The sequence below is a fragment of the Oculina patagonica genome, chromosome 8 (genome assembly GCF_052425735.1).
Source record: "Oculina patagonica isolate OP01 chromosome 8, crgOcupat, whole genome shotgun sequence".
In the NCBI taxonomy this organism is placed as follows: domain Eukaryota; kingdom Metazoa; phylum Cnidaria; class Anthozoa; order Scleractinia; family Oculinidae; genus Oculina; species Oculina patagonica.
In genome coordinates, this window is record NC_135765.1 from 31881941 (window position 1) to 31896553 (window position 14613).

General features: G+C 40.1%; 1 protein-coding gene across 3 annotated transcripts in view; it reads left to right on the plus strand.

Moving 5' to 3' along the window:
- The window catches only part of LOC144664404 (intraflagellar transport protein 81 homolog), a 117768-nt gene that overhangs the window by 9255 nt on the left and 93900 nt on the right, over positions 1–14613 (plus strand). For all 3 annotated transcript variants that reach the window (XR_013572804.1, XR_013572805.1, XM_078525519.1), the window contains exons 6-22: positions 65–130; positions 512–622; positions 892–976; positions 1136–1203; positions 2710–2805; positions 3127–3222; positions 3511–3573; positions 3692–3775; positions 4261–4323; positions 7516–7602; positions 8896–9024; positions 9444–9533; positions 9725–9811; positions 10365–10436; positions 10694–10779; positions 11147–11192; positions 11567–11638. Coding sequence is in view for 1 of the 3 variants with exons in the window: in XM_078525519.1 (XP_078381645.1) it covers positions 65–130; positions 512–622; positions 892–976; positions 1136–1203; positions 2710–2805; positions 3127–3222; positions 3511–3573; positions 3692–3775; positions 4261–4323; positions 7516–7602; positions 8896–9024; positions 9444–9533; positions 9725–9811; positions 10365–10436; positions 10694–10779; positions 11147–11192; positions 11567–11638 (1401 nt within the window). In the remaining 2 variants the exon portion in view is untranslated. The remainder of the gene's footprint in view (positions 1–64; positions 131–511; positions 623–891; positions 977–1135; positions 1204–2709; positions 2806–3126; positions 3223–3510; positions 3574–3691; positions 3776–4260; positions 4324–7515; positions 7603–8895; positions 9025–9443; positions 9534–9724; positions 9812–10364; positions 10437–10693; positions 10780–11146; positions 11193–11566; positions 11639–14613) is intronic.

Here is a 14613-nt window from a genome sequence, read left to right on the forward strand (position 1 = left end):
TAAACAACAGCGAAGTTGTTGTGTATCTAAGGTAAAGTATTCACTTTTTGTGTTATATTTTTAGGACATAGTGAACATGGAAGATGAAAAAGAACAACTACACAAGAGAATTGACAGAATGCAGAAGAAGGTATCACCCAATAACCATTTCTCGACATCTGTTTCCTACTTACGTTATCCTTACATTGTCGAGAAGACAAATGTATCAATGAGAATCTTACAAGAAAATTATCAAGTAAAATTGGGATACTGTTAGGATGTGCACAAGTTTATGAAACTAACATTTTTAATTAAAAGAAATGTATGTCAGCTCAGCTAGCATAAAGAATGATACTGAGTGGCAGTTTTCCAAGAGATACAGGAAGTGGTTTAAGACAGCATCTTTTTATAAAATGAAAACCTTTTTTCAAGCTCTACACTCTCTTTGTTCATTATATAACTTAACTATTATCTAGGCTTAAGTAAGTTTATAAACAAGAAACTAAAGATGAATCTTGTAATTCTATAATAGGTGGAGAATGTTCGGAACTATGAGAAGATGTTACAAGCAGCTCGTAACTTGCGTGTTGAAAGAGAAAAGGAACATACACTTGGTCAACAAAAATTGGAACAGAAGAATCAGGTAGTGTACTTTACTGTTTTAAAAAAGCACATCAGTATTATTCATCACTATATACGTTGGAAGAGAGGGGTCTATTATGGGGCAGAGCGCAGGCCAAAGCTCAGGACAGGGTTGAGTGGCGAAGTATTATTGTTGGCTTATGTCCTAGATGGGACAAAGAAGTTGATTGAGTGATAGGCGTGCACACCATGCAGAGAAAAGGAAGACATTATTCTATTAAAAATAGTTGATATCCATTTATTTTCATTGTGTTACTTTGTTTATTACAGTACCTTCACTCAGACCAACGTTACCAGCGCATGTTACAGCAGCTGAAGGACATGAGAGCTCAGGGTGTCGGGACCACTGGGGCAGGTAATACAGACTGAAATACACTGTCAGATTTGAGACATTTTTAAGCAAATTACTAAGCATAAAAGAATAATCACAGAAACCCTTCTTTTACTCTTTGTGAGCAATTTAATGAACAGGGTTGGGAATTAAAGGATTGAAAGGTTTTATTTTTACTTACAGACCTTATAAAGAGGCTAGAGGAGGAAAACAAAGTCAATGTGTATCTCTGCCAGGAAAAAATACCAAAGGTATGACCAACTTATGAGTATAATAACTCTAGGTTTTGTTGACTTTTAGGAAGCATTATCAGAAATCACCTCTAAGAAAATGGTATGTGAGTCTGGAGTTACTTCAAAAAGTATTCAAGGATGACTCAAAACAAGATTTCAGCTATATATTTTAATCTAAAAAATTTAATGGTACCATTAGTTTATTTACTTTATCAGCTACGAGTTGATGATCAACTAGGTTAGATTTAAATACTGTAGAATCCCGATTTCTCAAACCCTTGGTTACTCGAAACTCTTGATGTCTTGAACCAATTTTAGTTTCCCTTGCAGGGCTCGAGACTAACGGTAGCCAACTAGCCAAAGGCTAGTAAAAATGCAGTTTTGGCTAGTAGGTTTTGGCCTTTCACTAGCCAAAATGGCTAATGAAAAAATCAGGCATTAGTGGCAAGAAACCGCATTTATTAAAATCGTCTCTCAGAGAATATAAGTAAGAAGTAAACTGTTGACATTATAGAATGTGAAGCTTTAAACAATCTAGTTGACAAAAACGCATGTACATGTACGATTTTTATAGTGAAGAACAAAGCCCAATTTTGTAAGAAAAAAACATGAAGATTTAAGGAACATTTTACGGCTCAAGGTTTAAACATTATCGCACATTGTTTTCACCCTCCCCCCCCCCCCTTTAAAAGAAGAACTATGCTTAAAAATTGTGGCTAGTAGAAAATAAGTTTTGGCTAGTGAATTCAAAGCTGTCACTAGCCATTTGGCTAGTTAGCAAAAAAGTTAGTCTTGAGCCCTGCCTTGGATAGTGAGCACTCCTGTATAATTTTACTCCCGATTTCTCACACCGCCAATTTCTTGAAGCAATTATTGTTTCCACAGAAGGTTCGACTGTAGGTATAGTAATAATAACATTTACAGTGGGACCTCGATTTAACGAACCTCTATATAACGAAGTCCTCGCTTTCAGTAGCGAACGATTTTCTTCAGCCCGTCCAAAGTTACAGTAAAATGTATGGAACAGGACCTCGATAAAACGAACCTCGATATAACGAAATCCTCGTTATAACGAACACAATCCAGAGACCCAAACGTAAAATGTACCTTGATATAACGAAAAAATGTCAACACGCGACACAAGATGAATGCGGAACAGACCAACAAAGATGAAAATCCTTTAACCCTGTAACAAGAGAACAAGTTTAAGTACATATGCTCTTACTATGTGCATATATTAGACATTATAAATGTTATTTTCAGAAATCGTCAATATCCAGAAATGCTGGGTTCGTAGTGCAGCGTAAAATTGTTAAAAATTGATTAACTATACCTCGATATAACGAATATTTTGGTTGTTTTTCCATGAATTCGTTATATTGAGGTTTTCGATATAATGAACCCTCGATATAACGAACAAATTTCCCCAGTCCTTTGGCACTTTGTTAAATCGAGGTTCCACTGTACTGGTAAGTTGTCCTTGCTAACCGACTGGTATGGAATGATCTTTGTTTAAACACTTAGGAGCTGGAAGGGAAAAAGAAGTATGCACTAGATCTGCAGAAGGTAGCAGATGAACCAGCCATGGGGCAGTCCGATGTCGATGAGCTCAACAAACGGGTAAGGGACAGGTTCAATCAATTTTGATACTGGGCTCAATTGTGCATTTGGCAAGGCACTTAATTCTCGCTGTGCCTCTCTCCACCCACACATGGGTACCAGCAAATTTAATGCTAGGGGTGGGGGTAACCTTGCGATTTACTAGCATCCATCCAGAGGGGAGAAGAAATACTCCACTTGAGTCACTTTATGCTATTGAAATGGGGATAAGCAACAGTAAAATGTGTCACATTGGCTGGACACAGACTTTACCTTATGGTGAGAACTTTGATGTTGGAAATCCTCACATTTCTCATGCTAGATTGTTTTTTGAATTTCCAGATCAAGCAACTGTCAGCAGAGATCAATACACTGATTGAAAAGAGGATGGTGCGGAATGATCCTATTGATGACAAGCTGTCACTTTTCAGACAACAGGCACGTGGAGTTTATTGTTGAAAATCTTACTTAACATAAGCAAAAGGAGGTTGCTGAACTTACACAAGTGACATTTTATGACAAAAATTGAAGTGATGGGCTCAAAAGAAAATACACAATTTCCTCTAGCTTCTTACTCTTAATAGTGGGTAGCAATAAAGGAGATTTTCCGTGTATACGCAGAAGTCTATAAGAAAATTTGTTCAACAGAACAGCCCCTAACATGTGACTTAAATGACTCAATACCAACTTTGGGCTAATCTCTAATGACTTTTTGTTTTCATCAAGGCCTCAATCATTGGACGTAAGAAAGAAGCAGCTGCGGAGAAACTCCAAGAGGCCATGGATGAGGTGAAATACTGTAACTTCTACTAGCAGTAGGCTATATTCTTGTGTATGGCCAAATTTCCATGGCCCACTGGTTGGGTTCCACTGTATGTTAAACTCATTGTGCTCACCTTTTATTCAGGTGGCCAATGCAGAGAGTGACTTCAAGAAAAAGAAAGAGTTATTAAAAGAAAGTGAAGGGTCAGAAGTGTTAAAAGGTGATGAGGTAAGGTCCAAGGCTAATAAATGATAATGATAATGCATTTATATAGCGCATTTTCCATATGTTTATGTTCAAATGCGTTTTACATATACTGTAATTTGAAGATACAATTGTAAAGGCCAGACCACAACACCGGGAGCTTCGTGCCCTACTCTTTGCGAATAGTGTGTGGGTTCTTTAACGTCTCCTGTTAGAAGATTGAAGATACAGGAGACGGGACCTACGGTTTATCGTCCTTTTTTCGAGAAGACTAGAATGTCTAACCATTTGCAGATGTAATTACAAAGGCAGCACATTCTCTTCAGTTATTTTAAGACCCTGAGTGTTGGTCCGGTCGGGGTTCGAACCCACGACCTCCCGCACAGCAGTCCGGCGCTCTACCAACTGAGCTAACCAGGCGGCGAATAAGCAATAAGCAGGCTTGTGAATAAGCATGTCTGGACAATACATAGAGAAACTTAAAATAATTCAAGTTCATTTGATTTTAGTTTAAAAGGTATGTGAACAAGCTCAGGGGTAAAAGCACTGTGTACAAGAAGAAAAGACAAGAGGTATGTAAGAGAAATGTTTTCCCTGATATACTGTAAAATTCTGGTTATAAGCCCTGGGCTTATACAACTTCGGAAAGGGGTTTTGAGTGGGCTAAAAACAGAGGGGCTTATATCTTGGGGGGGCTTTAAAGTGGATTAAAAAAAGTCAAAGCAAACCATGGCAGTGTTGATCAAAATACGTTTCTAAGATAAAGTCATAATAAGGCAACATTTAGGGGGCTTAAATCCGGGAAGATTTATAACCAGATGTACTTTTTGTTTCCAGGCAGATGGGCCTATAACCAGAGGGCTTATAAGTGTGTGTGTGTGTGGGGGGGGGGGGTATAACTAGAATTTTACGGTATCAGGGATTAGGAAGGACGTGCGCCATGCGCATATGGCGCATAAAGCTATAAAATGGCGCATTAAAAAAGTACTTACCGGGCCTGTGATGCGCCCAAGCCGCAAAACAGCTAGTAAAATATACACTACTTTGTGAAAAGGTTTTTAATGTGTAAATTTTCAGTTTAATGACGGATAAACAAGCGAAAAACACGGTGCCTTCGCTCTTTGCTTCGCAGTCGCTTTATTTTTGTCCCCAGATCCTCAACCCGGACTTTGCTTGCAAGCGAGGCTCTTGCTCAGAGTTCCATGTGCTTTCCGGCCGTGTTTTCGTGTTGTCATCCATTTCGTCATTCTAATAGGCTGCTTTGAATTTATTAACATCTCTTATTAGCCTCATTTGTTTAAAGTCAACATGCCTACCAAAAAAGTGCTAAAATTGGACAGCTCTTAGAAAAAATTGTCGACATTTTTCACCATGAACGTCAAGTCCACCACAACTGAGCAATAACGTAATCCTGTAAACCCGACGTTACTAATCGAACCAAATCGAACGTTCGATTAATCGAACTTACTCGAACTGAATCGAACTGTAATCACGCGATTAGGTTCGATTAAGTTCGGTAATCGAACAGAATCGAACTCTCACAAAAAATTTTGAGTAATCGAACTAAATCGAATGTTCGATTAAGTTCGATTAGGCTCGATTAAGTTCGACTGGGTTCGATTTGAAAATCATGGAAAATGGATGTTGATTAAAAAACAACGGTCGTAAAATTCATGGTCTAATTACATTTGGCTGCAAATGGCGGTATGTTCCCAATAAACGAGTGTGAATACGAGTGTCACAGGCGCGGTTGTTTAGCCCAGAACAACGAATAAATAAACAGAAAGGAAATTGATGTCAATTTTATTACTGTTTGTCGCTTATTTCTTCACATTCTTTCAACATCTGATAAAAAACAAGTTCTTATAAACAAAGTCCGCGAGCAAAGAAATAAACGACAAAATCGTACTGAATCTACAGAAGTCGACGTTTGCTTGCAAGCGACCATAACACAGGAATTCACAGAACAGCAAACATTGAGCGAAGAAGACAGACTAGGAAACGACCTAGCTGATGGCTCAGAGAAGTTGCTCAACAGTGTCCTTAGAACAGAATGCCGTTTTCAAGTTATTTATTTTGATTCTAGACGGCATCGCTTGCTAAAGATATTGATCATTATATTGTTTTTTCTAGCCACCTCTGTAGATGTGAACATGTTTAAGTTCATTGAAGGATTTTTTGCATGTGTTAAGCTGTTGAGCGACCATTTATGTGCTGAAATCGCTGAATTTTTTTTAGAGATTGCCATACTGTTAACGACTCTGTTGCTAATTTTAATTGCTTTCCTTGCAAATATGGCGGTTTCATTTATCGCACGTTATCTAGATCTCATAATCTTAAGTAACGAATTCCGCTTTCAAGGACGGGTTTTTTGCAGTTAGGTTAACTTATGTCAAATAACTTGAAAACAGTTTTTTAGCATTGTTTCAGTTTATAATATTTTGCTTGGGTTATAGTGTGCGCAGCTGACGGTTTTGTTGGGGAGCGAGTGAGCGGCAAGGTCGCTAGAAACAATCGGCAAAGTGAAAGAAGGCGAGTCTTCGCAGTAATCTCCCACGCGTGCTTTCCGACGAAATCGCCAGCTACGCAGACTACTTGGGACTCCATAGGTTGATAACATGAAATAGAACTAGAGTGAAGGAGGATTTATTTTCTATTTAACAATTAGACTACGAGCCCGAGTTTTCTATGAGCAAATAGTCAACGAGGCGCAGCCGAGTTGACTATCGCTCATAGAAAACGAGGGCGAGTAGTCTAATTGTTTTAGTAGAAACTCTAAAGGATTGCAGTCCAAAACCTACAATATTGTGCACTTTGAAGACAAAAATCAAGAAAATTTACCGCTTAAAGAGCTACTCGCGCGCGCGACTGTTTTCTATCGGCGAATAGAAATCAGTGGGAGAACCAATCAGATTCGCGGATTTTCAATAGAACACAGCTGAGTTTCTACTAATGTCTGTTGAACTTTGCGTTTCGGGTTTTTTTGCCGAAAGTCCATAAATAAAAAATTTATTCATTTATTACTGTTACTTAGACAGACTGTTCAATTATCTGGTTGTATGAGGGTGAATTTAAGATTTGTCTTTTGTGTTCGATTAAGTTCGATTTGGTTCGATTAGTTCGGAAATCGAACGGAATCGAACTCTCTCACACAAAGTTTTGGGTTCGATTCTGTTCGATTATCGAACTAATCGAACCGAATCGTTCGATTAAGTTCGATTCAGTTCGATCAAGTTCGATTACCGAACTGTTCGATTAGTAACGTCGGGTGTAAACAATGATGAAAACGAAGGTCTGGTGAAACGACTCACGATCAAAGTGTATCCTCCAAGCATTCTAGTTCTGAGTAACGAAAATGTCAGTTCCAGTTCAGAATCTATAATTTATCTAAATGAAATTGTTGCTTTTGATGGAATAACGTTAAACCTGTATAATTTTATACTGTAAGTTACAGTACTTAATATGCAATTCTTATTAGCTATATAAGATCTTCGACTTTGCAATTTCACTTTGCTTGAACCAGTGTGAAATACAAGCAATAAAGCATTATGTAACCTTTGCTGATTTTTTTTTCCTGGCCCATTCATTTAGCCTGGTGGCCCAAACGTTTTATAAATGGCCCATAACTTTCCAATGACAGGGGCCATGGGCTCATTTGCCTGTTTTCCTTCCTAATCCCTGCGGTATGTTTACAAAATATGTAAACACTGTGTTCATTAAAGAGAGTTGATCCAGTTTTAATTTGCAATGTGTGTAATTTCCAGTTGGCAGAGCTTCGTGCAGAGTATGGCGTGCTGGCCAGAACAGAGGAAATCTTGAAAGGAAAAGATGAATCATTTCAACACCAACTGGTTAGTACTTCAGAGGTGGCAGAGCCTTTTGAAACATGGGGGGGGGGGGGGGGGCTTATCATACTCCAAACATACTCATCATACGCATTCCCTTAATAAAACCTCCAAAAAGTCTTTTACAGTGTCCGGTGTGTTTGTAATTGATTTGTGACAATGCATAACTAGGCAGTTCAGACGATCCTGCTTCTTGGTGCTTTTTGGAAAAATCTTTAGTCATTGGAGGGCATAGATTGAATGTTCTGAAATCACCGATGCCACAGGTAAAGGTAAAGTCTGTGTCCGAGCCTAAGTGGCCCATACAGCCGGAGCTTATCCCAGTTTCTGTAGCATTAAGCGACTAGGAGTATTGCTACTCCCCCCTGGATGGGATGCTAGTCCATCGCAGGGTTACCCCCCAGCAGTAAGTTCGCCGGTACCCATTTATACACCTGGGTGGAGAGAGGCACTGTGAGAGTAAAGTGTCTTGCCCAAGAACACAACGCAGCGCCCCCGGCCAGGCCTCGAACCCGGGCCGTTCGACTCGGAGCCGAGCGCGCTAACCATTAGGCCACCGCGCCTCCCACATCGATGCCACAGACAGTGTCACATAAAATCTTTACAGATTGCGGGCTTCTCCTAGTAGCATGTTGGGGAAAAGAAGTTTCGTTTAAAGTCATACAGAGTCATACACCACCAAGTGTGTTCCTGGTGAAAAGATTTGTGCAAACATATGCATCACGAGACTAAATATCCATTTTATGTGGTGCTAGCAATGTGGGGGGTTATAGTCCTCCCCCCTGCCCCATGCTCCGCCGCCAATGTACTTATATTTCAACAGCTATTTAGTCGACAGGAGTGTTTTTACAATATAGGCTTTTGTTCAAGATGTGGCCGTTCTTTCATTCAGAAGGGTGTGACTTATAAAATGGGTCTTTCTTCTAAAGTCCCCTTTTTTGGGGGGTTATTGTTTGAGGAGGTCACGTGACATGATTCTAGGGATCACTTATTTGACATGGGTTTTTATTTGAGGGGCTTTTTTTAGTGGGGGCCTTATTTAAGATCGAGTTATTTTTTGTCCGGAGGGTGCTTTATTTAAGAAGAAGCCTTTAGGGATGGGAGTGCATTTATTTAAGGCATGCTCAAGTTAGCCAAGAAATTTGTTTCATTTAAAGGGGCCTTATTGGGTAGGAGAATTTTTTCTAGTTGGAGTTGTTTTCTGGAAGGCCGTTTATTAATAAAGAGCATATAACATTGTGAAGCAGGTGCCTCGTTGAACACATGGAGACCTTACCTACTTGTATTTGCTTTGTTTAGACTAATTTAGAGAGCAAGAAGGGCGTGTCTGGCTTCCATGAGACCCAAGAAGAACTGGAAAAGGTATCCGCCAAGAAAAGCGAACTGGATGAACAGAAGGGAAAAACACTGGAGGATATTTCTGAACTGGTAAGGACAGCAGTTTAGTTGCACGCAGAAGATACATCATTTATGACTGAAGACAGTGTTTATCACACTTCCAAGCACCTCAAATTTTGTCAAAAACATTATTTAAGTATTTGGTAAGATTACTTATTAGTATTTTACATCTACATATTAAAAAGGGTACTGCAAAGGGGGATACCCTTCACTGCAAGGCCTTTTTAATATGCAAGTCGTTTTAATATACAAACTGTTACTAATGGAGAAACCAACACTGCTAAATTCCAATTCGATCGGGACAGTGGATGAAGAGCCACTCTGTGGAAGTGCCACTGCAAATTCCCATTTATTATTTTTATCCTTTTTTATTTTATTTAATGGGTAATTCAGTGTGTTATGCTTGAAAGCCCCTAGGCAAGTGATTTATTTGTGATTTTGTTTTTCAGGTTCGACAATTAAATGCTACAATTGCAGATAAAAAGAGCGCTTTGGCTCCAGTCATCAAGGAACTGAGACCAATGAGGCAGAAATGTCAGGTAATGACAGTTATCAATGTAGGATTTCTCCTTACCTTATCTATACATTGTCAAGCAGTCAGGTGATGAGAGTAAAGCATGTCATCACTTAGGGAACGTCTTGATGAAACACCAAATTCCCACAACTAATATTGAAAGAAATGTATGGAAAATAGTAAGGAGAATTGATGATTTGATTATCAAATTTACAGGAAATGACTGGAGAGTATGAAGAAAAGAAAGCAGCTTATGAGAACTTGGCAGCAGGACTTGAGAGCAACATGTCTAAACTGGAGCAGGTAATACCCGCTCCTTATAAATTCAAAGATGAACCATTTCCCCGTCCATTCATGCAAGCGTACACGTGTGTGCGTTGCCATGGCAGCCCAAGACGTTATTTTCGCGCCTAAAAGTAGTGCATTATCCTTGACTGCTTCAGTTTCGTTTTAGCAATTGGCCAATTGGTCCATATATAATAGTTCAGTGACTGACTCGTCCCCAGTCGTCTGTTCTGTCTCTCCTGTGTCCAGGGAAACTGGGTCACACTGAAAACGGAGGGAATCATGGGAAGGAAGAGAAAAAGCGAAGGAGACGACTGGGGACGAGTCAGGTTCAGTGAGAAGTGTCACCTCAAAAAGAATTAATCGGCTCGGTTTTTTCAGTTTCTGTCTTACTGATAAGGTTTAGCTGGAATATCTTGGGATAGGTGGAGAGAAAGAAGTTAATTTTGGTAGTGTCCATAAATTGAATAAAACGTGTCAGTTAACAGGATATCAGGGAAAAGCAGCGTGGAATTCGAGGGCTCGTTTAATTGATTTGTTTTGTAAATGTTCGATTCTGTACCGTTTCCAGGAAGTGCGAGGCCTTCGTGAGGAACTGACACATGAGGAAGGACGATATCATTATTTACACTGCATGTTAAAGGTAGGTTTTGGGTTGCTACCCTCAAATGACCAATAAAATAACACTCACGCGCCTTATATTTGCGTGACGTGATTTAGAAGTTTTGAGACTTTAGACTTCTTGACTGTAATTATTTTGGTCGTCACGCAACGCACATTTTTTCAGGTGCAGAGGATCGTTGCGTGACAATTTAGGTAACGGCTGTATAGAAGACAAATAAGTCTGGACCATTTGGAAACCCTTGTATAAACATTTTTTAATTATTCTGTACAACCCAGGTACTTGAGGTGCAACAGAAGCGAATTGATGACGAACTGAAGGCCTATCGTTCTGCGGATACAGCAGATCGTAAAAAGTCTTTTAGGTAGGCTATAATCTGTGCTTGTTACGCAACCCTTGCGTTAAAAGGTGACGTGCCTTCGGAACAAGTATTGCGTGACTAAGTCTATAAGAATTGACCGAGTCCCTGGAGAAGAGAGTTTCTGCAAGCCATGATAATTTCGTAGTATTTGTAGATGTGGATTGAACAATAGAAATCGGAAACCCTTAGTGTGCCACGAAGATTTGCCAAAGACGGCATTTGCTTTGTGGCGGTAAGCCAACGTCCGTTACGAGCTTAAACCGAAGGAGTCGGAAATTCTTCGGTCTCCCGCCTTAAAGAACCTTAGACTTTTTGGAACTGTAGAAGTAGAGATGCAAAATTGTGAATATCTTGGTTATTTTGTTTACAGGGAACAGTTCACTAAAAAGATTCAAGAACAAGAGAACTTGGGAAAGGTATAAATAACGTGTACAAGAGTGGGAGATCTAAGAGAAGGATTCCCCCATAAAAGGACCTCTATCTATGATAATTTCTTGAATTTCTTTTTAACCTAAAATCCACAATTAGGCTATTTTAAGAACGCCACCTGATTGGTCACTGCGAATGACGTAATCTACTGCTTGGCTTGTGACTGGCTGTTTTTTCGCGCGGTCGTGGGAGCGAGGTCAGAGCCTCGATCAGAAGAAGCTAAACATAACTTGTCACTGCATGGCGCGAAACTTTTATGTGAAAACTTATTGTGGCTCTCTATGCTGCCCTTATGGAAGGCACTGAATGGCTGAGCTTGTCTTCTTGACGTATTTATCTCGTTATTTTGCTCTTTTTTTAGAGTCTGCGTGATAAACAGAAGTCTGTACGAGAGAGCCAGGGACCGAATATGAAACAGATGAAAATGTGGAGCGTAAGTTCAGCAAATCCTCTCCCTCAAATTCATAAACTAGCTTTAATTTCAGGAAACGCGCTCCTTGACATAATGAAAGTCGTGTTTCAAACTACATTGTGGTGATTTACAGTGCGCACTCTCCCGGGGGGGGGGGGGGGTCCATTCTCTCAGTTCAAACTCATTGTCTTCCTCAGAGGCCGCGATCCCTTTGGATTGCGGGCTCTAAGGTCGTGAAAGATGCGAACCGTGTTTAAATGACAGCTGTTTGATGCCTTGTTAATTGGAACATTGAACATTGTTCTTTTGGGAGACGTTACTTTCCTTTTTTTATGGAATTTTATAAAGCTTTTTTCTTCCATTGCCTTTAATCGCCCCTAATAGCCCAGTAAAGTTATGCCAGGAGGTCAAAATGCTTGCAACAGAATTTTTCTTTTCATATTGTTTGCTTTTGAGGCATGTATATTAACATACTAAAAGTCAACAAAAATCAACTTATGGGAAATACGTAAAAAATCCATGTGATGACGACTGCCATGTTTTTATGCAAACTGTTCGATCAAGACATTTACTACTTGTAGTTACAATTAACATGTAAAACATTGTGCTTTTATGTAAAGTGTACATTTAAGTTCTACCATGGACCGTTTTCAAAACAATATTCAACAAAAAAGTATTAAAATAGCAATTTATCAACCCTTGCTGGTCAGTAACTGAAATACCTTCAGACATAAAAACATCACTGGTTATCTATCGGTACCTTTCTAACGGTACTGACATTAAATCATATGGTATTGACTGCGTCCTTTGTATCGCTATCTGGATCTGTCAGAGCTGGTGTGAATTGAAACAAGCACTTCCACGACACCCTCCACAGGCAGGTGAACAGTCAAGTCCGTGCTTTCTGTAACTGCCGATTGAGCAATGTTACAGTCCACCATGCATTTACCTCTGATAACACGGAGGAGAGTTTCCAGTGCAGGAGTTTTCTCGGTCATTTCCGGAGTTAGGGTACTATCTGTTTTTTTTCCCTCCCCAGTCACAAGGTGGAAGCTCTTGATTCCCAGTCCAATGTTGCACCTGGTAATACACGCGAAGGGAATGAAATTTCGCTGCAGACGACGTCGGAGGCAAGGATATCGCAGGCCTCCAAACTGTTGCTCACCTTGCCGCCATACAACTCTACCAATGCGCGTTCTCCTGCTTTGATAACATCCGTTTTTGAACGAATTGCCATTATAAAATACTTCAGTACGCTGCTACAACTGTGATCACTTCTTAAGACCGACGGCCTTTCCAATACCAAACAGACGTGACGTGGTATCACATCCCAGCAGCGCGTGTAGAAACGGGTGATGTCTGCAGAGGTTTGACCCGAGTACAGAACAAGTAGCTTGGATGTCCCGGCAAACCTTGCCTTGCGCGGACTCCCCGTTTCGGCTCTGGTTTGAAGAAAAGTTTCTTATTGCTGTTGTTTCCATGATGGCAGAGTAAATTTAAAATGTCTGTGTCATCTGCGATGACGACGCTGTCTCTAGTAGCAGATACAGAGACCGCAGGTTGAGCTATCAAGATATCAGCATCACCTGCACCATGGATGGTGTCAAACCTCACCTCCTTTAACTTCTCACTCAGCATGTTGATGAAACGTTGTTTATTCTGTTTGTCTCGCAGAAAAAAACGTCTTTCTTTACAGTGAGTGTGCTTAGAAGATCACAATGTACAGCTACAGTGTTGTTTGATCCTCTTCTTGAGTAGGTTGCGTCTTTAACTGAACGCCCATTGCAATAACCGTCAAAAACAACAATACACCTGTCATTTGAGAAACGTAATGAACATAGCAGCTACAGATGTCACAAAAAGGTTGTACCGTGTTTCCATGGGATACGATGAAGCAGTAGTGCTCCTTCATCAAGAACATAGAGCGAGCAATCGCTGAAAGAGCAACTGTGGATCAATTTGCACATGATCCTTGTGATTGCCACAGTCGCTTTTGATCCAAAGGTGGTAGCTTGTTGCTTTAGTTTAAAAGAAAACTCATTGATACTCTTTCCTGCATAGACTTAACCCTTTGTATACCAAGGGGGGTGGTATTTATTTACACTGAAATGAGTATACTTCACAAGAATGATTGTCAGGCTCTATATTTCAACAAAAACCCTATAAAACCATATATACCGTATTTACTCGAATAAGCGCCGCCCCCGAATAAGCGCCGCCCTCGAATAAGCGCCGCATTTCGGACAAAAAAGTTAATAAGCGCCGCCCCCGAATAAGCGCCGCAGTCCCGATGCGGCGCTAATTCGAGGAAATCTGTTTCGCTAAAAACTGCACTACAAAGCAACTCTAATGCAAACTGGACATTTCGTTTCATCAAAAGCGATGTTTTGCAGTTTACAGTGATGGTTTTACTGCTCGCCCATTTGTTTTCTACATTCTTACAATACGTATACGTAGATGTTGTGAAGGCCGCAAACTTTGCTAGGACAGCTAGCGCCACTACTCTCTTCAGAAGAGACGAATACTGACAATCAGAAGATGCTACTTTCGATAACTGTAAAATAGAAGACTCTTTGTGGAGTCCAAATTTTAAATAAGCGCCGCCCTCAAATAAGCGCCGCCCCCGAATAAGCGCCGCACTTGAGGTGGGAAAAATTTAATAAGCGCCGCGGCGCTTATTCGAGTAAATACGGTATTTAGAAAGTACATTAAAAATACTTTCACGTCACTTATAAAAATTATGACACATGTCAAAATTGTGACGTCATGACAGGCATAATTTGCGTAATTATGCACATTTTTAAAGGAACTTTGAAATCCCTAGGCTCAGTTTCCAGCCGTGGGGGTTTCGGTGCGCCCGCGATCCTCTCCCCAACCACGGCTGGGCGCACGGGTTTCACTCCTTGTCTCTGACGTAATAGTATTAATATTACAGTTTGTTTTAATTATGCAATAAAAAGTTGCTTTGTGCATAATTTACTACTGCCGTGTTTCAA